The 27,031-nt window shown below is 47.2% G+C and overlaps 1 protein-coding gene across 13 annotated transcripts in view; it reads right to left on the bottom strand.

Moving 5' to 3' along the window:
• The window catches only part of LOC139249565 (zinc finger protein 462-like), a 302,212-nt gene that overhangs the window by 257,245 nt on the left and 17,936 nt on the right, over positions 1-27,031 (bottom strand). For 11 of the 13 annotated variants that reach the window (XR_011591209.1, XR_011591210.1, XR_011591205.1 and 8 more), the window contains exons 2-5: positions 26,025-26,161; positions 25,735-25,896; positions 23,281-23,392; positions 14,772-14,890 (exon numbers count right to left, since the gene is read on the bottom strand). Coding sequence is in view for 5 of the 13 variants with exons in the window: in XM_070872509.1 (XP_070728610.1) it covers positions 14,772-14,890; positions 23,281-23,392; positions 25,735-25,896; positions 26,025-26,161 (530 nt within the window). In the remaining 8 variants the exon portion in view is untranslated. Of the gene's footprint in view, positions 1-10,802; positions 10,989-14,771; positions 14,891-23,280; positions 23,393-25,734; positions 25,959-26,024; positions 26,162-27,031 lie in introns of those variants that run through there. The other 2 variants (XM_070872511.1, XR_011591208.1) reach the window with 2 other exon arrangements.

The raw sequence follows: 27,031 nt of genomic DNA, 5'->3' as shown, positions 1-27,031 counted from the left end.
CGGATCCATGACTATCCCTCCTATAACATTTCTTACACCTTCAACTTTGCAAATCCCTCGCACTTTCCTACCAGCCATTGTTGCCATTGCTTCCTGTACCCCATTGAAGGAGCCAATGAACCATTGGGTTTTTCTTTACTGTTGTCTTCTGTATGTCTTATTCCTCCAACAACCCTATCAAATATTCTATTCAAATTCTTGTACTTTGTTTCGCGAGGATGGATTGGCAGATGCCACATCATGTTCACTCCCCTAATGCCGCTCAGCCTCCTCATTTGTTCTACTGAACCCCTGGTTGACCTTATCTATTCTCCTTCCCCTAGTATTCCATCATCCTGCACACTCTTATCTGCTGTCTGTAACTTTGTATATCCCTTTTCCTATGCAGATCACATTATCTGCATCACTTGCGCCATAACAGGAGCCGACGACTGCTGGACGGACCACCACCTAATCCGATCTGTCATCACCATTAACGTAGCCCAAAAAACAGCGATGGCAACAGAAACAATGTCGCAGGAAAATCAACGCTGGAGCACTATTCAACCAGCGCCTCACTGCCAACCTGGCGACTCCCAGTGACCCAGAGATGCAGAATGTCCACAGCACTGGGCCTGCCCTCAAGACCTCCATAATTAGCATTTGTGAAAGGACGCTTGGTCACTCGACCAGGAAACACCAAGACTGGTTCGACGAGAGCGACCAAGAGATCCAGGAGCTAATAAGCCGCAAGCACAAGGCATTCTTGGACTGGAAACAACACCACAACTCGAGAGCAGGAAAACAGCTCTACAGACGTCTGAAGGCCGAGGTCCAACAAAAAGCTTGCGACCTAAAGAACGGATGGTGGTTGGAGAAAGCGCAGGAGATCCAGCAACTAGCCGACAACCAGGACATGCGTGGATTCTTCAGCGCAGTCAAGACCACCTACGGCCCAAGCACCCAAGGCCCTACCCAACTGCTGGCCAAGAACGGAGAGGTACTGATCAAGGTCAGAGAGGCCATCAGCGCTCGCTGGAAGGAGAACTTCGAAGACATCCTCAACTGAGACTCTTGTCTTTGACAAGAGTGTCCTCAACTCCATCCTGCAGCATGCTACCCGCCACCATTTCAGCACAGCCCGGCATGAGGTAGAAAAGGCCATCAGACAACTGAAAAACAAGGCCTCAGGAGCAGATGGAATCCCAGTCATAGCACTAAAACATGGCTGAGAAACACTTTTGGCATGAATGCACAATCTCATTTCTCTTGTCTGGAAAGAGAGCATGCCAAGGGACCTCAGAGATGCAGTAATCGTGACCATCGTCAAGAAAGCTGACAAGTCCGATTGTGGTAACTGCAGAGGAGTTTCCCTGCTGTCTGCCACAGGGAAAGTCATCGCAAGAATCCACCTCAATTGCCTTCTCCCAGTGGCAGAAGAACACCTCCCAGAATCGCAATGCATATTCCGCCCACTAAGGAGCACAACGGACATGATCTTCACCACACGGCAAATCCAAAAGAAATGCCTTCTTTGACCTCACAAAGGCCTCCGACACTGTCAACCATGAAGGATTATGGAGCGTCCTCCTCAAATTTGGATGCCTCCAAAAGTTTGTCACCATCCTTCGTCTGCTTCACGATGACATGCAAGCCATGATCCTGACCAACAGATCCACCCCAGATCCAATTCATGTTCAGACTGGAGTCAAGCAAGGCTGTGTCATTGCAACAATGCTCTTCTTGATCTTCCTTGCTGCAATGCTCCATCTCACCCTCAGTAGGCTCCCTGCTGGAGTGGAGCTAATCTACAGAAAAAACGGGCAACTGTTCAACCTCCGCCACCTCCAGGCCAGATCCAAGGTCGTCCTATCCTCTGTCATTGAATTACAATACGCAGACGACTCCTGTATCTGCGCACACTCGGAGACTGAACTCCAAGCCATCGTCAACACCTTCATCGAAGTGTACGAGAGCATGGGTCTTACACTAAACAGCCGTAAGACAAAGGTGCTCTACCAACCTGCTCCCGCCACGCAGTACTGCTGCCCGATTATCAAAATCCACAACGAGGTCTTGGACAACATGGACCATTTTCCATCCCTTAGGAGCCTACTGTCAACAAGGGCTGACGTCGATGACGAAGTCCAACACCGCCGACAGTGTGCCAATGCAGCCTTTGGTTGCCTGAGGAAGAGAGTGTTTGAAGACCATGACCTTAAACCCAGCACCAAGCTCATGGTCTACAGGGCAGTAGTGATTCCCATCCTCCTATATGCCTCAGAGACATGGACTATGTACAGCAGGCATCTCAAAACATTGCAGAAGTACCACTAATGCTGCCTCCGCAAGATCCTGCAAATCCATTGGCAGGATAGGCGCAACGTCAGTGTTCTCGCTCAGGTCAACATCCCCAGCATCGAAGCACTGACCACACTCGATCAGCTCCGCTGGGCAGGCCACGTCGTCGCATGCCCGATACGAGACTCCCAAAACAAGCGCTCGATCGGAGCTCCAACACGGCAAGCGAGCCCCAGGTGGGCAGAGGAAACGTTTCAAGGACACCCTCAAAGCCTCCTTGAAAAAATGTAACATCCCCACCGATACCTGGGAATCCCTGACCCAAGACCGCACAAAGTGGAGGAAAAACATCCGGGAAGGCACCGAACACAGAGTCTGTACGCCGAGAGCAAGCCAAAACCAAACGTAAACATCGGAAGGAGCACACAGCATCCCAAGCACCCCACCCACCCATTCCTTCAACTATCGTCTGCCCTACCTGTGACAGAGACTGTCAGTCCCGCATAGTGCAGCTCACATAACTCATTTTTAAGCTTGGAAGCAAGTCATCCTCAATTCCGAGGAACTGCCGAAGAGAGAGACAGCAGTGTGCTGGGAAAGTATGGAGCTCCTTTACCACCCTCATGCCTATTCTGTCTCACCCAAACATGTCCTCCCTTACAATCATACCATCAGCAAGTCAGAGAAAGAATGCGGCAGAAGCAGAACCGGGAAGCACTGCCATTAAGCAGGCAGAACGGAGAAAGATGAAGTTGCCAGGGACATGGTAGAGCAAGCAGAGAGCGGGCCTGTGTTCATAAAATATTTTTAAATAAAATCTAATGAAGGCAAACTGCAAGGCAACTCAGAATGTAGAGATATAAAAAAAAGTTAGTTCCTGGGATGTAGGCATTGCTGACCTTGCCAGCATTTATTGCACATCCCTAATTGCCCTTGAGAAGCTGGTGGTGAGCTACCTTCTAGAACCGCTGCAGTCCGTGTAGTGAAGGTCCTCCCACAGTGCTGTTGAGGGAATTCCAGGATTTTGACCCAGCAACGATGAAGAAACAACAATATATTTCCAAGTCAGGATGGTGTGCGACTTGGAGGGAAACGTGGAGGTGGTGGTGCTCCCATGTGCCTGCTGCCCTTCGAGGTAGTAGAGGTCGCGGATTTGGGAGGTGCTGCCGAAGAAGTCTTGGCGAGTTGCTGCAGTGCATCTTGTAGATGGTACAGACTGCAGCCACGGTTCGTCAGTGATGAAGGGAGTGAATGTTTAATGATATGTCCTTACTATACAGTATAAATGCACACGAGGCCCATACTTGAGAGGGGGTCACTCTGTGACCAGTTACCTTTATTACCAAGACCTCAAGTGATGAAGGTGGATGGAGCTTCCCCTTTTATACCTGAAAGTCTAGGTTGGGAGTGTTTCCCACAAGTTCACCCCCTTGTGGTCAATGTTCTCAAGGTGTACAACTTAGGTCAGCTTATACATGGATTACAATGATAATTCAATACATGACATCACCTCCCCGCCCCGCCCCGCCCCCCCCCCCCAAAGTCTTATTGGGATCACAGGTTAAGTCTCTCTGGTGGTTTACGCTAGAGCGCCTGAGTTGGGGCTCCGGTTGTTGGGCGCTGGCCTGAGTGTCTGCTGTTTGCGATGCCTCAGGCCTGTCCGGACTGCCGACAGTGACTGGGCTCTCCTCCATTTGGTTCCGGTGTTCGGTCACCTGTGGTGGAGTAAACTCTACGTAGTGTTCTTCCTCTGCTTCTTCTATGGGGTTGCTGAACCTCCTTTTAGTCTGATCCATGTGTTTGCGGCAGATTTGTCCATTGGTGAGTTTAACTACCAAAACCCTATTCCCCTCTTTGGCAATCACAGTGCCTGCAAGCCATTTGGGCCCTGCAGCGTAATTAAGGACAAAAACAGGGTCACTGACATCAATACATCGCGCCCTCGCATTCCTGTCATGGTAGTCACATTGTGACTGACGCCTGCTCTCAACATTTTCTTTCATAGTAGGGTGTATAAGGGATAACCTGGTTTTGAACGTCCTTTTCATTAGCAGCTCTGCGGGTAGAATCCCTGTGAGCATGTGGTCGGGATCTATTGGCCAACAGGAGGCGTGATAAGCGGCTTTGTTGGGAGCCCCCTTGGATTCTGAGCATACCCTGTTTGATTATCTGCACTGCTCATTCCGCCTGGCCGTTTGAGGCCGGCTTGAACGGTGCCGTTCTGACATGGTTGATTCCATTGCCTGCCATGAAGTCTTGGAATTCAGTGCTTGTGAAGCACGGGCCATTGTCACTGACCAAGACATCCAGTAGACCATGGGCGGCGAACATTGCCCGTAGACTTTCTACCATGGCAGAGGATGTGCTTGAATTTAAAATGGCACACTCAATCCATTTGGAGTAGGCGTCTACTACAACCAAAAACATTTTTCCCATGAAAGGACCTGCGTAGTCCACATGGATGCGTGACAATGGTATGGCGGGCCAGGACCAGGGGCTAAGGGGGGCTTCCCTGGGTGCGTTGCCCAGCTGAGCACACGTGTTGCACCTGCGAACACAAAGTTCCAGGTCTGCATCTATCCCTGGCCACCAAACATGTGACCTGGCAATTGCCTTCATCATGACAATGCACGGGTGCTCATTGTGAAGTTCTCTGATGAACACCTCTCTGCCCATCTGGGGCATGACTACTCGGTTTCCCCACAGTTGGCAATCGGCCTGAATCGAGAGTTCATCCTTGCGCCTATGAAACAGTTTAAACTCCTCAGGGCATGCCCCGTACATGGCTGCCCAGTCCCCATTCAGGACACATTTATTAACTAAAGACAGTAGCGGGTCTTTATTTGTCCAGACTTTAATCTGACGGGCTGTCACAGATGAGCCTTCGCTTTCGAAAGCTTCAACAGCCATGACCATCTCAGCACCATGCTCAGTTGCCCAGTGGTGGCTAGTAGGAGCCTGCTGAGAGCATCGGCGCAGTTTTCAGTGCCAGGTGTGTGCCGAATTGTGTAGTCATTGGCGGCTAACGTAAGTGCCCACCTCTGTATGCGGGCCAATGCATTCGCATTTATGGCCTTGTTGTCAGCCAAAAGGGACGTTAGGGGTTTGTGATCTGTCTCCAGCTCAAATTTCCTGCTAAACAGGTACTGGTGCATTTTTTTTTCTGCATATACACATGCTAGCGCTTCCTTTTCTACCATCCCGTAGCCCCTTTCTGCCTGGGACGGACTTCTGGAGGCATAAGCTTCCGGCTGTAACTGACCATTGGCATTCACATGCTGTAACACACACCCGAACCCATAGGACGATGCATCGCAAGTTAGAACAAGTTTCTTACACGGGTCATAGAACGTTAACAGTTTGTTGGAACATAACAAGTTGCGTGCGCTATCAACAGCCCTTTCCTGGCTGTCCCCCCAAAGCCAATCGCGACCTTTGCGTAGGAGCACGTGTAGCGGCTCTAAAAGCGTGCTCAATTTGGGAAGAAAGTTACCAAAATAGTTCAGGAGCCCCAGGAACAAACGCAGCTCCGTGGTGTTATGGGGTCTGGATGCTCTCTGGATCGCTTCTGTTTTGGATGCAGTGGGTCTGATCCCGTCTGCTGCTACTATCCTCCCTAGGAATTCTACCTCTGGAGCTAAGAAGATGCACTTCACCTTTTTCAGTCACAGCCCTACCCGGTCCAGTCTGCGTAGCACCTCCTCCAGGTTGTGGAGCTGTTCTTCAGTATCACGACCCGTGATGAGGATGTCGTTTTGAAAAACCACCCTCCTTGGAATCGACTTGAGGAGGCTTTCCATATTTCGCTGAAAGATCGCGGCGGCCGAACGAATTCCCAAACAGACATCTGTTATACTCAAATAACCCCTTGTGTGTCGTGATGGTGGTCAGCTTCTTCGACTCACTCGCCAGCTCCTGGGTCATGTAAGCTGAGGTCAGGTCCATTTTTGAAAAAAGTTTGCCACCGGATAGCGTCGCAAAGAGGTCCTCCGCTCTTGGTAGCGGGTACTGGTCTTGGAGTGACACCCGATTGATAGTGGCCTTATAATCGCCACATATCCTGACCGACCCATCCGACTTGAGCACCGGCACGATCGGGCTCGCCCAGTCACTGAATTCGACTGGCGAGATGATGCCTTCCCTCAGCAGGCGGTCCAATTCACCTTCTATCTTTTATCGCATCACGTACGGTACCGCTCTGGCCTTGTGGTGTACTGGCCTGGCGTCCGGGTTTATGTGAATCACTACTTTGGCCCCCAAGAAAGTGCCGATGCCGGGTTGAAATAATGAGTCATATTTGTCCACGACCTGTGAGCATGATATTCGCTCCACAGAAGAAATTGCATTGACATCGACATCGTCCCATTTCCAGTTCATGACAGCAAGCCAACTCCTCCCCAGTAGTGTGGGACCGTCCCCCGGAACAATCCAGAGTGGCAACCTGTTCTCCGAATCTTTGTGGGTCACGACTACCGTGGCGCTGCTAGCACCGGAATGATCTCCTTTGTATATGTCCGTAGCTGTGCGTCAATCGGCAATAATTTTGGCCTCCTGGCCTTGGACACCCACAACCTTTCGAACTGTTTGATACTCATCAGGGACTGGCTGGCCCTCGTGTCTAGCTCCATTACTACTCGGGGGATCAAGGGTTATGGCGAGAAAGCAGGAAGGGGGTACTGAAGTTTCATGTTCAGCCATGAACTCATTGAATGGCGGTGCAGGCTAGAAGGGCTGAATGGCCTGCTCCTGCACCTATTTTCTATGTTTCTATGTTTCTATTAATACTGGGATGCCATTGAGGAGCACTTTCATCATTATCGGTGGTGTCCTGGCATATGAACTGTATATGTGCTCCACATGAACTCGCTGAACTTCAGCTTCCAGCGATTTCCCCCAGTATTCATTTGGCCTCGTAGGGCTTACATCGGGCCCGACCTCCTCGTACATCAACCTGGCTGCAGGCTTCCTGCACATATACGCCAAGTGACCGCTGACATTGTAGTTTCTGTAGGTATATTGCTGATACCTGCAAGCTCTGGCTGGGTGTTTGCCTCCACACCTCCAGCATGAGCTGGAGGCCCCGTTGTTGGAAACAAAAGGTCCATTACCAATCGATCGTCTCTGACTGTCTCTGTAACTGTCCTTAAGTGCACCATTAACAGGTGTTGATGGCCCCATTACTGGCCGCATTGTCCATTGCGATGGCATGAATCGCCGTTCAGCTAGCCATTGTCTCTGTTGAATTCCCCCTTTGGGTTGACTACATGCTGGGGCATGTCCGATTGCCCTTGTCTGCCTAGAGAACTGTGTGCCGCATTAACAATGTTGACTCCCAGGTCGTTTGCTGCATTTGAGCCAAGATTTTTGACATACATCATTCTGATCGCTTCCTCCCCGGAAATAAATGTCTGGGCTATCAGAGCCGCCGCTTCCAAGGTCAAGTCTTTGGTCTCAATCAGTTTCCTGAAAACCACAGCGTGCCCGATGCCCTCAATAAAAAAGTCTCGCAGTATCTCCGCTCTGCACGCATCTGGGAACTTACATAGGCTCGCCAGTCGTCAGAGATCTGTCACGAAGTCAGGAACGCTTTGCCCTGCTCGCCGCCGGTGCGTGTAAAAATGGTGTCTCGCCATGTGCATGCTGCTCGCCGGTTTAAGGTGTTCCCCGATCAACTTACTGATCTCTTCGAACGTCATCCGCCAGCTTCTCTGGCGCTAGAAGGTCCTTCTTCAGGGAAGTACATTCTGGATCCACAAACCGTCAGGAGATGAGCCCTGCGTTTGTCGGCCAAATCCTGTCCCAACTTAGTGTCAAAACTTTGCTGTAGTCTCTCAATAACGTCATCCCAATCATCACCAACACAGTACCTCTCTTCTGTGCTGCTAGTGGCTATGCTCGCATGGTTTAAATCCCAGTTTCTCAACGCCAATTATATGTCCTTACTATACAGTATAAATGCACATGAGGCCCATACTTGAGAAGGTCACTCTTATGTGACCAGTTACCTTTATTACCAAGACCTCAAGTGATGAAGGTGGGTGGAGCTTCCCCTTTTATACCTGAAAGTCCAGGTTAGGAGTGTCTCCCACAAGTTCACCTCCTTGTGGTCAATGTTCTCAAGGTCAGCTTATACATGCGTTACAATGATAGTTGAATAAATGACATTTAAGGTGACGGATGGCCAAACAAGTGGGCCGCTTCGTCCTGGATGGTGTTGAGCTTCTTGAGTGTTGTTGGAGCTGCAGTCATCCAGGCAAGTGGAGAATATTCCATCACACTCCTGACTTGTGCCTTGACTGGAGCGCGGCAGAGTAGGGAGTAGAAGCCTTTATGAGTGGGCGGGTAGGCAGAGCTGGGGTCAGAAGCACAAAATAGTCAGGAGTTGAGCTGCTTTCAAGCAGCTGAGCAGACAGATTAGAGGGAGTTAGATCGCAAAGCATTTACAAACAGAGCACAAGTAAAAAATGTTTGTAGTTAAGGGTCAGTTTACCAGTGAGTGAACCAAGAGTAGAATGGTCCAGATGGGCGTGGGGGAGGACCTTCTAGCAGCAGAAAAGCCGGAGGAATCAGAACACTAAGGAGACCATCAAGAAACCTTACATGATGGAACGGAGGAGACTGAAATAGAAACATAGAAAATAGGTGCAGGAGTAGGCCATTCAGCCCTTCTAGCCTGCACCGCCATTCAATGAGTTCATGGCTGAACATGCAACTTCAGTACCCCCTTCCTGCTTTCTCACCATACCCCTTGATCCCCCTAGTAGTAAGGACTTCATCTAACTCCCTTTTGAATATATTTAGTGAATTGGCCTCAACTACTTTCTGTGGTAGAGAATTCTACAGGTTCACCACTCTCTGGGTGAAGAAGTTTCTCCTCATCTCGGTCCTAAATGGCTTACCCCTTATCCTTAGACTGTAAACAGGGGAAGGCTAGGGCTGGTAATCTGAAAGTAGCAGGCTCTGACTTTACAGTGGAACACGAAGTGGACAGGCAGGTAAAGGGGAAAGAGGCAGCATGTGACCCAAAAGGGGATGGGAAACATCGAATGGGGCAAAAAGTTTAAAATGTAAAAATAAACAAGTCAACATTTTACATTGTAAACTTACATTGTAAGTTAATATAGGGCTGGCAGAAAAACAAGGTGGTAACAGACTGAGACCTCAACAACTTTTATTTATATAACTCCTTTAACAAAGCGCCACGCTACTGCCCCGGGAGCACCCCTCAAAAGGAGGTGGAGGAATATAAAATGTACCAGTGCACCAGTTGGAGTTAGATAGCCGAGGGCTAAAATTGTCCCTCTCCTCAAGGCCACCGCAAATCGGCGGCAACACTGCGGAGTGGAGTGGCTGCCGATAGCCCAATTGCCTTTCCGAAGTTTCCCGGGGGTGCGATTCCCCTCCCCCCACCACTCCGCTACTGCCTATCCGTCTTAAGTGCATCATCACCGTGCGCACCGCCGATCTACCCCAACGATGTCATTCCCTTCTGAAAATCTTCAGCCTGCCTGGCTGTGCCAAAACCTGTTTTTTTTACCCCCAGTGGGCCCAGTGAGGCTGTGGTCTTCTGCAACGACGGTGCGGCTTCCCTTCAAGGCTGCCACCATGTTTTTCTTGTCGGCCAACTGCCCCGGGTTCGGCTGGGCCACCAACAGGCAGCCTGGTGCCCCCTCTTGGGTGCCAGGATGCTGGCCCGGCCGCAGTGGGCCGAAGTTTTAAATCGCAGAAGTGAAGGGGAGAGCCGTAGCGACATGATCGCGACGGTCACTCCGCACCGTCCCCAACTTACGCCAGGTGTCTGCCCCTCTCGTGTAGACACCGCCTTTAAGAGCGACTTCCGGATCCAAGTAAAATAAAAAACCAACAAAGAGCGGAATTACGCTCAAGAAACGACCTCAATCTCAGCTACGGTAAAAACCACTGAAACGGGATGCATGCGTCCCGTTTCGGGCGGGCGGCAATTTCTACCCCTGGTGTTTAGCAGTACTGGGTAAGGAGAGTTGGGGTAAATTACATGGGGGCTTCACTTTGGTAGAACTGGGGGATGCTCCTGGGCTGCACTGGGGGAGTTTTGCAGCATGAGAGATCTGGTCAAACACTTAACCAGGATGTATGTGTTGTGATGTGGATGGATTACATTTTAAGTTCACCTTTAGGAAGTGACCTGAGCAATCCTAATTTTTAAATCCAAAACCTGAATATGTATACATAAAGCTCCAAGCATTCAAGCAAATGTAATAGCCTCAATAATGGTTAATCAAAAGGGAAGATTTTTACCTTTTCAGACCAGCAGAATGATGTGAATATTGAAATACTGAAACTTAACAAAAATATTTTATTTCAACGCAAAAACAACATCCAGGCCAACAGCCGTTCTAAATGCAGACATTTTAACTTTATCCAACACTGGGATTCTTAGGATTTATAGAACAAGGGAATACTTTTCATCAAAACTAACATGGCCATCCGTAAGAAAATAAATTGCCTTTTTGCCAAACTCCCAGAAATTCTTAAACGGAGCATTTAGCAAGAAACTCATTTAAATCAAAATGCCATTTAAAATCAAGAGATTACAACCAAAAAACACTAACCAAAGCTAAAGGTTATCATCCTTGGACAGCATTGGCTCTCAGTTCCTGTAGTGTAGGTTTACCACTCATAACCTTCATTTTTTCACAAATCCATATCTTGATCTTTGGAAGGATGTTCTAATTAGTGTGACAGCACATAGGAAAGAGGCAGATTAGACCTGTAACCTGGAAATACTCAGCAGGTCATGCAGCATCAGTGGAGAGAGAAACAGAATTAACGTTCCAGGTTGATAAAGGTCATTGACCGGAAATGTTAACCGTTTCTCTCTCCACAGATGCTACCTGGCCTGCTGGGCAGACTATTTCCAGCATTTTCTGCGCGTGCACGTAGGGGATGGAAGAGAGAGAGAGAGAGAAAACGTGCTGCCGTTTAATATTTTCTAGGTGCACCTTTAGGAAATGCCTTACGGAACCTAGGCTCACTATCATCGTGAGGTTACATTTGAAAAAGAAACAGGCAAAGGTAAGTTATCTACTACACTTGGGTCCAACAATGTCTTAGTTTTTCCAATACAGTGATTGATGGTTTGAAATTGTAATCTATCCTCTTCTGGGACAGTGGAAATAAAGGAGAAAATTGACCCGGGGGGGCGGGGGGGTAGGAGAAGGTGTGCCCTGATCACAGCACCGTCCAGCACAATGATGTGCTTGCATGTTTTCTACATCAATATCATTCTACTATGCTTAAAAAATATCTTTTGGTTGAGAACTTGCTGTGATTGCTGCTGTGTTCTTTAATGCCTTAATAAGCTACATGGGGTAAGAAAATAAAAGCATGCAATCAGATGTGAGATCACCACTACACAAGCACCTTGTATTGTGGGCTTCAGCCAAAATGACATTTTAAACATAGTATTGAGGTGAACTTCAGATCATCTTCATCAATTTTGATATGAATTTTTTTTTAAACTGCGAAAACTGAAGCATGTGTATGCAACAATAACTGCAATTATGACTAGCCAATCAGAAGCCAGCCAAATATGCACAAAGAGCCCATATATACAAACATTACATTTTCACCACGATACAGATCGGGTCATAATAGGAATGTTGTCTTCCCAATTATAAGAAACCACAGGGTTGGAGACACAGCAGCACTGACTGTTGATATCAATTCTACAACTAAGGCAAATTCTAGTCAACAGATGACTGCTTACATTTGGACAAAAAAATTCTTTATTAGAAACAGCATATACTCGCCATTGTCTAGATTCCATGCTATCTGTCTAACATAACAAGGATCAGAAAAGGCTGTCTACCTCCGTTAAAAACTCTTAGTATGAAGTTTACTTTTTAGTGCATCATTTCTTATAACTCAATGAGGTCATCCCACATGCACCTCGTTTCTAAACTGGAGAACTTGAGATCCTCAAATCTCTCCTCACAATTTATCTCTATACAATTGGGATCAATCTTGTTGCACCCTCTCCACTGCTTGTACAAATTGTTGTGGCATTCGTGACCAGAATTCACTCAGTGTGATCTGACCAGTGCATTGTGAAAGCCCCAGACTAGCGTTTTGAAACATTGAACAGCAAGTACCATCTTGTAGCTTAAACAAATACCAGCTATCAAGCACAGTGCTGAAAGGCCATTCACTGCTCCCAGAGGTCTGCTTGTAGCCACCTGTATCTGCTGTCTCCCTTTGTCTTTTTTATTTTGAACTACAGTAGTAGCAACTCAGGACAACTATGTGAAGGTTTTGCTAACATGTTGCTGTAATTAGCTCCTTCTGCTTCAGACATAGTCACCTGATTCCCACCATACTTACAAATGACAGTAAAGAATTTAAAGTTCTGTACTCTTCAATCCTGGCACTACATCCCAATATTCTATTTGCATTTAAAAAAAATATATTTTACTACATGGTCCGGATATTGAGAGAGTTGAGTCTATTATCACTCCCATGTTCTTTTCCAAGTCTCTTGACAAGTTGAACCCTGGTTGATTTTATATTCATTGTACACATTTTTGAAGTCAATGTACAATACTTCAAATTCATTGATTTAAAATTAAATGTTCTAACTATACAACAGATCCAAATACCTTTGTGGCATCCTCTGTCTCCACTGCTCTCCCTATTTTAGTGTCAACAGGAAACTTGACAAGTTTTAAATTTGGTTGCAATATTCAAGGGCTCAAGTTTCGGCCTCAGTTACTGCTATTTTTTTTGGAGCAACTAGTTTAGAATGGAGCATTTTAGAAATTGCAATTCTCGGCATTTAAGTTTGCTCCAGTTCTAGTGAGTTAGAATAGTTTCATTTTAGAACAGATTTTTCTTACGCCTGTTTTGCAAGTTTAGGCAGCGAAAACTTACTCTAAACTAACTTAGAATGGAATGAGTGTAGACTTTTGTATGCTCAAAAAAACCTTGCCTGCACTTATAAATCAGGCGTAGGAACGAGAGATGGGGGGAGGGGGAAGGGGGCTTTACAAACATTAAACACTTCACTCTTACAAATAAAGAGCCATCAATAATAAATGATAAATAAATCAATACATCAACCAATAAATCAAAAAAAAGTAATAATTAATAAATAAATAATTATGTTTCTACTCACCAACTGCAGCACCGGGAGCCCTCCAATAGCGTGCTGGGGCACCCCCCCCCCCCCCCGCCACAGTGTCTCTCTGTCAGTGTGTCTCTGTTTCTGACAGCGAGGGGTGGGAGGAGAGAGGGGGGGAAGGGGGTGAGGAGTGGGGGGAGAGAGGGTGCGAAGAGGAGGTGGGGGACGGGAGGGAGAGAGGGGAGAAGGGGGGACGGGAGAAGAGGAGAGGAGAGGGGGGGGAAGAGGAGAGGAGAGGGGGGGGAAGAGGAGAGGAGAGAGGGGGAAGAGGAGAGGAGAGAGGGGGAAGAGGAGAGGAGAGAGGGGGAAGAGGAGAGGAGAGAGGGGGAAGAGGAGAGGAGAGAGGGGGAAGAGGAGAGGAGAGAGGGGGAAGAGGAGATGAGAGAGGGGGAGGAGAGAGGGGGAGGAGAGAGGGGGAGGAGAGAGGGGGAGGAGAGAGGGGGAGGAGAGAGGGGGAGGAGAGAGGGGGAGGAGAGAGGGGGAGGAGAGAGGGGGAGGAGAGAGGGGGAGGAGAGAGGGGGAGGAGAGAGGGGGAGGAGAGAGGGGGAGGAGAGAGGGGGAGGGGGAGGAGAGAGGGAGAGGGGGAGGAGAGAGGGAGAGAGGGAGGAGAGAGGGGGAGGGGGAGGAGAGAGGGAGAGGGGGAGGAGAGAGGGAGAGGGGGAGGAGAGGGGGAGGAGAGAGGGAGAGGGGGAGAGGGGGAGAGGGGGAGGAGAGAGGGAGAAGGGGAGGAGAGAGGGGGAGGCAGGGGGAAGAGGTTGAACAGGCCCAGACGACGAAGATGCCTGGTCGCGCCAAAGACTTCGGGCGGGGCCCCCCCCCCAGAGGACGTAGAAGTTGGGCCGCCGAAGACTACGGACTGGGCCCTCCCCCCTCGGGCCCCTCCCATGCAGCCTTGGGGGCGAGCAGCTACTGCACATGCACGCACACTCTAGCACGCATATGCAGAGGTCCCGGCATTGTTTTCAGCGCTGGGACCTGGCTCCGCCCCTGACCCCTTGTGCTGCGCCATGCTGAACATGAAGACGTCATGAAGAGCTCGAAGTATCACAAGGTAAGTTTTTGCCGCCCTTTTTATTCCAGAAAATCGGCGCACCTTATGGAGGTGTGCCGTTCTTAGAGGGCGGAAACTTGGGCCCCAAGTAACTAATATAGAATTGAAACAATAGGTGTCTGAGCACCAACCCCTGCATCATTCCATTCAACTCTGTTCCGCCTCTCCTCTCCATAACCCAGTGCACTATTCAAATACTCAACAATATATTGGATCAAATTTGAGATCAGATCACTGTACTAGTTGTTATTGGCACTTATTGCACAAAACAGTCGAACTTACAGAGTGTCTCTGAACATGGCCTATCCATTCCGAGGGATCCAGGAACCGTCGGCCACAAAATTCACAGGGAAATCGGATTGCTTTAGTTGAACGGCGACATCTTATACACCTTTGAATCCCTTGAAGGACAAAAAGGTAAATCTATATGGGCCTTAACACAGCATTTTATATATTGCAACTTCACCACGATACATTCCCTTATTTTTGTGACCATTTTGGAAAAATATCACATGGCTAAAGGCTATTCTTTTGAAGTCATTATACCCAAATAGTTTTATTTACAGAGTGAACAAATATATTGTATTGGCCTTCCCAGTAGAAGACACTGGTCCTGAAATTGCGGTCGGAGGCTTTCTGTGGGCAATTGCCTCCGACCTGAAACATTTCTACAAAATTACCTGGTGGTCCATGAGGAGCCTGCGATACCGGTGAGGAGGCCCTTCTCTTCCCGCGCTGCAAAGCGCGCTCCTTTCCTCGCGCTTCCAACGCAAAAGGTGCAGTCACGTGTGACTCTCAACCAATCAGGTACAGTATTCTCAATTAATAGCAATGGGAACCCCGTATCTATGAGTTCTCATTGGATTTTTTTCTCAATTAATAGCAAACACAGTAACACCAAATAGAAAATAAAAAAAACACACCTCACATAATTAAAATTAATTGACATTAAAGTTAAGAGAGAACATTCCCTCCCCGAGTTTTGACAAAGTTTTTTAAATTATGGTTTAAAATAAATTTAACGTAGTGGGTAAGGTTTTTAAAAAGAATAAAGTTTATTTTTAATTTTATTTATGTTTTAAGTGCGTTTTAAGACTCGTATGCCTGTAAAAGTAGGCGCAAGAGTTTTGAGGACATTTGCTGGGTAAGATATTGGTAAATACCGCAATCTCGCTTTTGCAAATGTCCTTGTTCCCGATATGCGGGAGCTTGACAGATTGGAAAAGCCGGTTTTCAGTGCATGTGCGTTGTGCACTGAAAACCAGCTTTCGTGATGCCTTCCCGGGTCTGTGGACACTCCGTACGGACCCAGGGAGGCCGGAATGTGTGAGTCACTAAAAACATCCCAATAATGGAAAATCAGGGGACTATAGGGGGGGAGGAATTTAATACAATCATCATCACTAATGAAGTAGTACTTGGTAAAATAATGGGATTAAAGGCAGACAAGTCCCCTGGACCTGATGGCTTACATCCTGGGATCTTAAAAGAAGTGGCTGCAGAGATAGTGGATGCATGGGTTGTAATCTACCAAAATTCCTTGGATTCTGGGGCGGTCCTAGCAGATTGGAAAACCGCAAATGCAACGCCCCTATTTAAAAAAGGAGGCAAACAAAAAGCAGGAAACTATAGACAGATTAGCCTAACATCTGTCGTTGGGAAAATGCTGGAGTCCATTATTAAGGAAGCAGTAGCAGGACATTTGGAAAAGCATAATTCAATCAAGCAGAGTTAGCATGAAAGGGAAATCGTGTTTGACAAATTTGCTTGAGGTCTTTGAGGATGTAACGAGCAAGGTGGATAAGGGGGAACCAGTGGATGTGGTGTATTTGGATTTCCAGAAGGCATTCAATAAGGTGCCACATAAAAGGTTACTGCACAAGATAAAAGTTCATGGGGTTGGGGTAATATATTAGCATGGATAGAGGATTGGCTAACTAAGAGAAAACAGAGATGGGTCATTTTCCGGTTGACAAACAGTAACTAGTAGGTTGCTGCATGGATCGGTGCTGGGTCCTCAACTATTTACAATCTATCTTAATGACTGGGATGAAGGGACTGAGTGTAATGCAGCCAAGTTTGCTGTTGATACAAAGGAGGATGGGAAAGCAAATTGTGAGGAGGACACAAAAAATCTGCAAAGGGATATAGACTGGCTGAATGAGTGTGCAAACATTTGGCAAATGGAGTATAATGTGGGAAAATGAGGTTATCCACTTTGGCAGAAAAAAGTAGGAAAGCAAATTATAATCTAAATGGAGAAAAATTGTAAAGTGCTGCAGTACAGAGGGATCTGGGGTCCTTGTGCAAGAAACACAAAACGTTAGTATGCAGGTACAGCAAGTAGTCGGGAAGGGAAATGGACTGTGGCCTTTATTACAAGGGGGATAGAGAGTATAAAAGCAGAGAAGTCCTGCTACAGCTGGACAGGGTATTGGTGAAGCCACACCTAGAGTACTGCGTACAGTTTTAGTCTCCGTATTTAAAGGAAGGATATTCTTGTATTCGAGGCTGTTCAGAGAAGGTTCATTAAGTTGATTCCGGAGACAAGGGTGTTGACTTATGAAGATAGGTTGAGTCTATACTCATTGAAGTTCAGAAGAATGAGGTGTGATCTTATCAAAACATGATAAAGAGGGGGATTGACAAAGTGGATGCAGAGAGGATATTTCCATTCATAGAGGAAACTAAAACTAGGAGACAGCGTCTCAGAATAAGTGGCCACCCATTTATAACTGAGATGAGGAAGAATTTCTTCTCTCAGAGGGTTGTAAATCTATGAAATTCTCTACCCCAGAGAACTGTGGAGGTTGGGTCATTGAATATATTTAAGGCGGAGATAAGACAGATTTGAGAGCGATAAGGGAATAAAAGGTCATGGAGAGCGGGGAGCTGAGTCCATCAGATCAGATCAGCCATGATCTTATTAAATGGTGGACAGGTGGCAAATGTAGTAGTGTTGACTACAATTTTGAAAGCCTGGCTATATGCTTTAGCCCTCCAAATGAAATTAGTTAGTTCGACAAAAAAAGTCCCAGAGCAGAAATAAAAACCGGTGTGTCATTGAGACATGAGGCCAGAGGCAAGTATTGAAAAAAAAATTAACTGGTGCCTCAAACTTGACTTACCACTTGTACAGCACATGAATGAGAAACTTCTTGCAGGCGATGTTCCCAATATTATAATGTTGCATCATTATAGTTGCGTTCCCTGATTACCCTTCCTTGCCTAAATAGTCACCCAAGGATAGCATCAGCTAATTTCTAGTCGATCACTATTGCTTTGAACACATAGGGGGGCTGAAATTCAGGCATGCCAGGAACCTGGTGCACCTACCGTCTTTTTTGTGCGATTACCGCCGCAAACAGTCAATTGATTTTCAGCAATTTTTTTTTTTTTAAAGTGGCGTCCGGCGGCAATTGGGAGCTTGCACCCACGGTGTGGATGGGTTGATTGTAGCAGAATAATCACAGGGAAATTCAGCCTTCTGATCATGTGCAGCCAACGAGCCAGTGACTCCTGGCCTTCTTAAAGGCCAGGGTTTGCAGCTAGGCCCTGAGGAGGGAAGGAGAAGTGTTGAAGGATGCTGCTGGGCCAAGAAGAGCAAGTAGATTTTCGGACGCAGAGTTGGATACCCTGATGCTGACTGTGGAGGGAAGGCGGCGAGTCCTTTACCCAGACGCGGGGAGACCCACTCGCGAGGTCTTTACAAATGCCTGGAGGGAGATTGCTGTGGAGTTCTCTGGGACCTCCATGCAGTGTGGAAAACTGCTGAAGGACACCATCCGTCTGATGAAAGTGAGTGCTTGTTCCACCAACTGCTGACTTTCCATCTGCGAGCCTCTCCTTCATCCTTCTCTTATGTCCCACCTTCACTGTATACACACACTTGTGCACGCATTTCTGATGCGTCATCACAGTGGTACTCAACAACCATTCTATGTTTTGCAGGCAAAAATTACAACAGGATGGAGCAAAGGAGGACTGGTGGTGGTGAGCCCGACGTCCAAATCTTCGCACCCTTGGAGAGTGTCGAGGAACTCGTCGGGAGACATGCTGCCTTCCCCGTGGCCACCGGTACTGGCGATGCCCATGTGAGTAAGCGAAGGCCCTCCTTTAATGCTCTCTCTCTCTGACTGCTCCAGCGCCTACTGTGCCTTTCCCTCTAAAGTTTGCTAGTTGCAGTCTCCATGCAGCAATCCCCCACCTCCTCCTCTCCCATTTATGCTTGCAGATGAGACCGACCCGGTGGCCTCCGGTACTGGCGATGACAATGTGGACAGCATGTGTAAGTGAAGGCCCTCCTTTAATGATCTCTTTTCCTCAATGCTCCAGTGCCTTGTGTGCCTTTCCTTCCAAAAGTTTGCAAGTTGCAGACTCCATGCGCCAATCCTCTACCTCCCTCTTATGGCAACTGTTCTCCCATTAATGCTTGCAGATGAGAAGTCAAGTGGCAGTACAGGATAGAGAGAACCAGCACCTGTGAGACCAGTGCCAGGCCTGGAGACAACCCCGGAGCCCAGTGGCAGTACAGGAGAGAGAGAGGCACCACTCGTCAGCCCAGCACCAGAGCTGCAGACAACCCCGGTACCGAGTGTCAGACGAGGACAGAGAGGCACCACCTGTCAGCCCAGTGCCAGGACTCGATGACACCCTTGAGGACATAAGTTCCAGTATGCCTAATGACAGCATAGAAGACATTGAGGGCTCCAACCTTGCTGACATCCTGGAGAGCACTCCATCTTTTGGGGACCTCAGTGATGAAGAAGAGTAAGAGGAGGACACTGCTGGCATCAATGAGTCACTGCTTCCATCCACACGCGCCAGCTCAGATACTCAGTCCGATCTAGTTCAGATAGTACTGGGTGTTGCACTGGGGCATAAAGGGCTGCAGCATGGTGACAGGGCTAGGCAACCTCAGGTGTCATCTCTCTGGGGGGCAAGCCCACATCAGAGTTCTGCTGAGGAGGACTCAGACGAGCCCATCGATGTTGGGGCTCATGAGAGAAGGGTGGAGGCTATGCATTCCCAGATGTAGGGGGCACTGGCAAGGGTGCCAGAGAGCCTGTCGGAAGTGGTGAGGAGCGTGGAGGAGTCCGTCTCCCGCATAGTTGACAGCTCTGCGCACTCCATGGAGCTCATTATTGCCAGTGTGCAGGCGATGGTGGACTCCCACATTATCCGTGCGGATCTAGCTGTGATGACACAACCTGTAGGTGATGTGGCAGCTGCCATTGCAGCACTGGCATGAGAGAACGAGTGCATCGGTGTTGGTTTGGAGAGGATGGCCGCAGCCCTGGAAATGCAGAATGCTCTTATACACTCTGGGCAACAACAGGCCATGGACGTCAAACGGCTGCTCTCATGCAGTCTCAGCTCGATGCCACCCGACATCTGTGTTGCCTTCATGGCTGGGTCCACCACAGGTCACGGGGGACCTTCTGGTCTTGCACCACAGCACCCAACCTGACTTCCCTCAGATTGGTGGTGGTGGTAGTAATGTGCCGCCCCCGGTGAGTGACTCTGGCTACTCGGGCCAGGATCGCAGCATTCCTGGTCCCAGACGTCACTCCGCCAATGTCAAGCGAGACTGAACCCTCCAAGGAGTGTGTTGACTAGTCTGCAGCCGGTCCTTCCAGGCCCAAAGCTGGTCGAGGGCATCCTAGAAGGACATCTGCAACTTCCACACAGGAAACACAGCAGCCTTCCCAGACACATGCAGCCACAGGGGAGACACTTAGCCGTAGTATTAGGTTAGGCACGTGTAAGAGGGATATTATAAGGAAATGCACAAGAGTGAGAAATGATGATGGTCTGTGTTTTTTGGACTGTTTTTTGTTCTGTTAGTCTTTTGCACTGATTTGGATGATATGATAAATCTTTATTTTTTGCACCTATGTCTGGGCAGGTGTATCATTTGAGAGTGAGCAATGATGTATGAAGGCACTAATTGGGATGGCATGGAAAATGGAAGCTGAAGAGTCAGGTGGGGATAGAATTATCTGAATTGAGGAACAATCAGACGTCTCTGCACCTCCCTTGCAGGGTTGGGATGGCGACTACATCTTCTGATGGGTGGCGACGGAGGATCCTGGTGCTCCTCCTCAGGTGGTACTGCTGGCTCTACCTCCGGTGGCTGACCCCTCATGAGAGCATTTTCCCAACAACAGATGTTAGGCTAACTGGTCTATAGTTTCCTGCTTTCTGTCTGCCTCCTTTTTAAGGAATTGTGGCTGCTGCCTGGGTACCTGGCATCAACTGCCAGGATCCTACGCTGGTGGTCGCACTCCAGCTGCATATTCAGGAAGTGGAATCCCTTTCTGTTCATGAAGAGTTTGGGATGGTTCAGTGGGACCCACAGGTCAACGTGTGCAGCTGATGGCACCCTGCATTCCTGACAAATCCCTCTTGCTGTTCCACTTGCTTCTCCCTGCTCATTGGGAAGGAGATATGTTGGACTCTTTTCTTATACAGAGCATCGGTCACCTGCCGGATGGAGCGATGGGCGGAGAATTGGGAAACGTTGGATATGTCTGCCGTGGCAGACGAACGAGTCCGTCGTGTAAAAGTTGAGCGATATGGTAACCTTGGTCTCAACGGTGAGAGCTGTCCTCAGACTTGTGCACAGCTGCAGATTTCACCGCAGGACATTGCACAGCTCCGTCACGATGTCGTTTCTAAATCACAACCTTCGCAAATATTACTCATCACTGAGCCCCAGGAAGGAAAACGGTCGTCTGTACACCCTTTGACGGTAGAGCCTCCTTTCCCCAGGTCCGTGCTGGGCCCCTCCGATTGCACCTGGCTGATCGCCTTCTCCCTGTTCCTGGTGATGCTCCAGAGCCTCTGCAGGCTGCTGCTCGCAAGGCGCCTGGCCCAATATATGGTGCGGGGGGCTCAGCGTACCTGACCCTCCTCCTCACACCATTTCCCTCCAGGCCACCCTCTATGTGTGGAGGTCTGTGGCCTTCTGCAGGCCCTTCTCCCTGTTGGGCAGCCATGGCTGCTGCCTCCTTGCCCGCTGCCTCTGTACACATTGCAGACGGCGGTGCCTTCTCCTGCGTGCCGCCCTGCCTCTTGCAATGTGCACAAGGCGTTGCCCTGCCAACAGTGAGCCCATTCTGTCTGGGGCCTCGACCCTCACAAGCAGGCCTGTGTGTAGCAGAAAATGAGGCCCACAGACTATGACTATTCATCGAGTGAAAAAGTGTTGTAAACTCTCAACAGGTTCTCAAAAGCCCGCTGGAGGTTTTCCAAATACCCACAGAAAAATCTGATAAAGTTAGCGCACAAAATACCCGATTGCACCCAACGTCCCTCATCTGGTGGTCTCAAGGAGACCGGCAAAGTGCACCGACTCAAAAAGCTGGCGGGGGAACCGACAAAAAAAATCAGCCTTTTTTATACTGAAAATAGGTGGCGCAGTCACGGTGCGCACTTTAATGATGTCATTACGGCTGCAGGAACCATACCGCAGCAGGAGTCTGCGCTTTGAGGCAGAAGTGGACACCACCCCAAAAACTCCCGCACTAAATATGGGTTACAGTGGCAATTGACTGGAACGTGGCGGCCACTCAATTTAGCCGCATGGCCGCCGCAAAACATCGGTAACGGCCCTTATCCAGACCCTAAATTTCAGCTCCAGGGAGTCAACATCAAGTGTTGCGAGGTTAGAGGGTGAGAATAATTGGACTACAGCACGCAGATTATAGGCACACAGATATAATACAGTTCCTATTTTGAAGTCGTGTATTATTTCCTTGATTTTATATTAAAGAGCAAAACTTATGGCAATTTGGGAAACAGACAAATAGTTGGTTGCAACATAGTAGTATCACTGCAGTACAAGTTAAGGAGCTCGGAGATGCAAGACTGAAGCACAACCCCACTCACTGGTGGGAGAGATTACAGCTTAACGGTAGTTTTCATTATAAATATGGACATAGGAATTTATGATTGAAAAAGTTGATACAAAAGTCTGACAAAAGCATCACAATTGGAAGTTAAGATTCTGAGGACAGGAAGTGTGTGCAGATATAAGATTTCTGTCTGTCAGTTGGGGTAAATATTGCATGCTACAGTCCCCTGATGTGTGCATACTATATGCCACAATGGTTCTTTGAACGTGGATCAAGTGGCTTCGGGGGAGAAATTCCCAGAGGGGGCGGTAACCAACTCAGGGTGGGTCTTCCCTGCACCCGGCATGGAAGTCCTGCCCCGGCCGCGAAATTGCAGTTACCAGCCCTCACAGGAAGTGGAACACAGTCTACTTCCTGATGGGGTGGGTTCCGGGGCGCGATCGGCAGCACTTCGCGGCTGTTCCACGTAGTGCTGACGCGGCTCAGCACCACTCCCCTTTGGTTAAAGGGGAGGGCCACTGCGCACTCTGCCAGGCCTCTGATGGCCTCCACTGAGCCACCAGGGTGGCTAGGTGCCGAGGCCGCAGCCCGCCACCCAAAACAGTGTGCTGGGCTGCCGATGGTGGCCCGGGTCACGCCAGAGAAGTAAAGAAGGTGCTGGTTCTTGACCCGAGGCTGGCACTGACACTGCTCGCAGGGCGCTGGCCAATGTCCACCGCGAGGTGGAAAGGGGTCGGTGCACGGTGCTAAGGGGTAGCGCCCCCCCCCCCCTCCGGGAGAAAACCTTTTTGCGCCCCGTTAGTGCTCCCAGTGGGGCTAACGGGTGTTGCTAAACAGGGCAATTTCAACCCTTTAGTCTCTTAATGCACCAACTAACAAGCCAACTCCACTATAACCCAATAATCTTTCTGTAAAGTATTAGTACTGCTCACTTTTCTTTTCACCGTGGCTTTTGAGTCTCTTCCTTTGGAACTCTTCAATTTCTACGACTAAGTCTGTTTCATTTAGGTTAACCTCGCCAACCAGATCAAAGTTGCACTTCACCTATTTAATAAACACACACATTAACACGTTTATTGTCAAACAACTGATCATATGATAAGTGCACAGTGAAAAAAAGTCCCATAATAATTCAAGCCAATATTAGAATAAATATCCATCAATTTAACTGGTCAGAGTCTGATCAATACTCTGAATGGCATCATAAAGAGCAAGTTTACTCTCAGCAATCTTGAGTTATTAAAAATTAACTTAATCACTAGATTTGTAAACCAATGATTCATTTAAAAGTAGATAAAATAACACTTGTATTTATTTTAAAGTAGAAGTATTTTCAATAAAATAGAAACCATTAGCTCAGTTGGCTTTGAAAATAAAGCACAACATGTGGAAAGTCTTGAGGCTATACTGTTTTTATTTTTGAGAACTAATGAATGGAACAGCTTTTATAAAATCAGATTTTAGCCAAAGCAATGATACTTTTGACACAAGTTGATTAAACTGAATGTTAAAATAAATCCTGAGAAAAATACTCATTATCCACAGCATTTCTTGTTCATTACTGCATCATGTTTATTAGCCCTTAAACTCACGAAGACTTCTAGAGCCAACGGTTTATACGTCACCTCATGCATTCCCATGCTTAAAAAAAAAATCAGCTAATACGCTAATTTTAATGTTGTACAAACTTTACTACTGATTTTCCTCAATATTCTCTACAATAAATGTTGTCCTTTTTAAAAAAAATACTGAACTTAACATATGCTTCTGCGTCCTCATGTCCCACCAACCACTCTGGAGAACTATTCCAAGAATAATGGTGGCTCTAACTGGCTAGCAGCCAATTCCACAGCACCTGATTTTCCACTCAATGGATCAATAGTGTTGACTTTCTTGAGTTACTAAAGTGGCCACACACTTGGCACTTTTATTCACAACTGTAACTCCAAGTACCCATGAAAAGCTAGCAGCCCAGAAACTAAATGCATCCGAAGTTATTTCATCATACAGGTTGAGCGTCCGAAATCCGGAGTTCCGAAATTCGGAATGTTCCGGAATCCGGGCCGATCCGTGGAGGGGTTGTCCGAAATCTGGAAAATGTTCCGGAATCCGGACATTTTTTTTTAAAAAAAGATTCCCACTGCGAGTTGGGCCTAGGGAGGGGTAAAAAGAACCCCCAAAAATTCCAGAAAACAAAACATTTAAATTCACAAAATCCTTACCTACTAAATCGCTTAAAAATAATTTTAAAAATAAATAATTTAACGTACCTTTTTTGCAGGTCTTCAATGCAGGTTTTTCCCAGCCACCAACCTTTGACCCACAGCCGAACCCGGAACCGCCAACCCCCTCCCCGCCCCTCCCCCGCACAAGCGTTTCTGGACTCGGGACGTCAGAAAGACGTTTCGAAATCCAGAAATACTTGAAATCTGGAACGGCCTCAGTCCAGAGGTTTCCGGACACTCAACCTGAACTTATTTTCAGTTCTGACAAAAAGTCATCGACTTGAAATGTTAACTCTATCTCTCTCCACAGATGTTGTCTGAGCTGCTGAGTATTTCCAGCATTTTGTGTTTTGATTTCAGATTTCCAGCATTTGCAATATTTTGCTTTTTTATTTCACCACAAATAGCGAGTGTTTGAATCAAGTTTTCTAATAAAAGGCTCCAAGACAATAGGGAGACTGGAATTCCTAGCAATGTACTACACCATCACAAAGTTGATATTGATGAAGAAGAATCTAATGAAAAATATAACAAGTTCAAAAAATACTGAAAATAATAGAGGGGTTAAATCTTTTTACTTTTTTGTACACTATACAGCAGTAGTTGATCTCAATTGGTGCTGCTCATGGTCAAAAATAAAAATGAAGATTGGATTGTAACTCAACCTCTGGATACAAGTGAGTAAGTATTGTGCTGCAAATAGAGGGGAAACCAGGGATGGCAGTATTCCTTTCAGAACATGGCGCTGCATTGTTCATGCGCTTTCCCCACTATATACACAACAGCTTTGTACCAGAATTGCATCTCATTTCTTGTGACGTGGACAGTGATCGCAGGTTTTTATACAAAGAAGTTGTTAAAATAGAATTCAACATATACCCCTCTCAAAGAGCATTGAGTTGGCATCTGGGCACTTCTTGAGGTATGATGGCACAGTGGAGAATATTAAAGTGCATGCTGCCTGGACTAAAAGTGTTATTCTCACGCAAACATAACAAATAGAATTAGCAATGGATATCAAGTTTCTGCATGCATGAGAAAACTTTGCTAATACAGGCATAAGTCGCTTGTAAATAGTCAAGTCTTCCTTTTGCATAGGAAAACAGGCACCCATAGCTATCTATGTCCTTTTTCATCTACTCGACATACATTGGAAAGTACCTTGTGTTGTTCCTGCAGGTGAGTCTCCAGCTCTGTCAGTAGTATAGCTTCAAAGAAACAGAGGCGATACTTGTATGGTTTCACTGGGCTGTGGGTGTCCATGTGATGTATTAGGCTATCCTGGCTAAGTGTAATGAATGTACACCAGTCACAACAGAATACCTTCCCAGGATAGAAATGCAGCAGTTCAAGTTGACATTCTTTCATATAAGTCATCTTTCCATCTGAACACCAAAGCATAGGCAAGTGTCAGATGACATTTTCAATACTAGAAGGGAATACACAGTTACCTGAATTACTACAAATGCCCATAGATTTGTTGAGGTCTCTTGGTCCTTCTGTTTCTTGGTTTTATGTTGGCACATCCTGTTCAGAGAGTCAGGGGACTGAAGTAATTCTACAGAAAATGCCGAATCCCATTTTACCTCTAATAAGCAATTTTAAAAGCATTAAAAAAATCAAAATCCAAAAGATGTATTCATGTACTTCATTCACCAGCCCACCCCCGATTCCTGCAAGTCAGAAGCACCACAAGAACAGGCCTTTTTTTGTAGAGCTCATACTACGGTGAGGCTCCAGTGACTGTATTAATGGAAACTTTACCAATCTATCACATGCATGGCATCATCACCACGGCAGAGGAAACGCGACATAAAAGGTCTCTGCCAGGATGCCTTTGACTTGCAGTTAAATTAGGTGGGAAAGAGACATCAAATTATCTACAGATACCTCCTATTATACCATTAATCAAACAAATTATTTTTAAAGTGGGTGTTTAAGAACATCATAAATAATCCAGAAGAGCAATAACCACCCATGAACATAAATAATCCTGTTTGCACTTCTGCCTCAGCAGGTTTGTGCTTTCGATTGTAGATCTATATTGGCGCTGAAATTGTGGTCGGGCGAACGCTTCCGACCGGAGAATTTTTACAAATTTACCTGGTGGTCCCAGAGGAGCGTGAGATTCTGGTGGGGAGGCCTTCTCTTCCCGCGCTGTGAAGCGCCTTCCAGGTTCCCACGCAGAAGGTGCAGTCAGGTGTGACTGCTCAACCAATCAGGTGCAGTATTCCACAGCTTTCTCATTAATAGCCATGAGAACTCCTTATCTACCAGTTCTCATTGCTATTAGAGAAAAAAAAACACACCTCACATAATTAAAGTTAAAAAGTTAATAAATGTCTTAGGAAAAAAATATATATTTTTCTGATTTTTTTTTTTAAGTTTTGTAATTAGGGTTAAAAATAAATTTACCTTAGTGGGCAGGGTTTTTAAAACAATAAAATGTATTTTTTTT

Source organism: Pristiophorus japonicus, unplaced genomic scaffold, assembly GCF_044704955.1.
Source record: "Pristiophorus japonicus isolate sPriJap1 unplaced genomic scaffold, sPriJap1.hap1 HAP1_SCAFFOLD_325, whole genome shotgun sequence".
NCBI classification, from domain to species: Eukaryota; Metazoa; Chordata; class Chondrichthyes; family Pristiophoridae; genus Pristiophorus; species Pristiophorus japonicus.
Note: the sequence above shows the minus strand (reverse complement) of the source record. Positions and strands in the feature narration are given on the sequence as shown.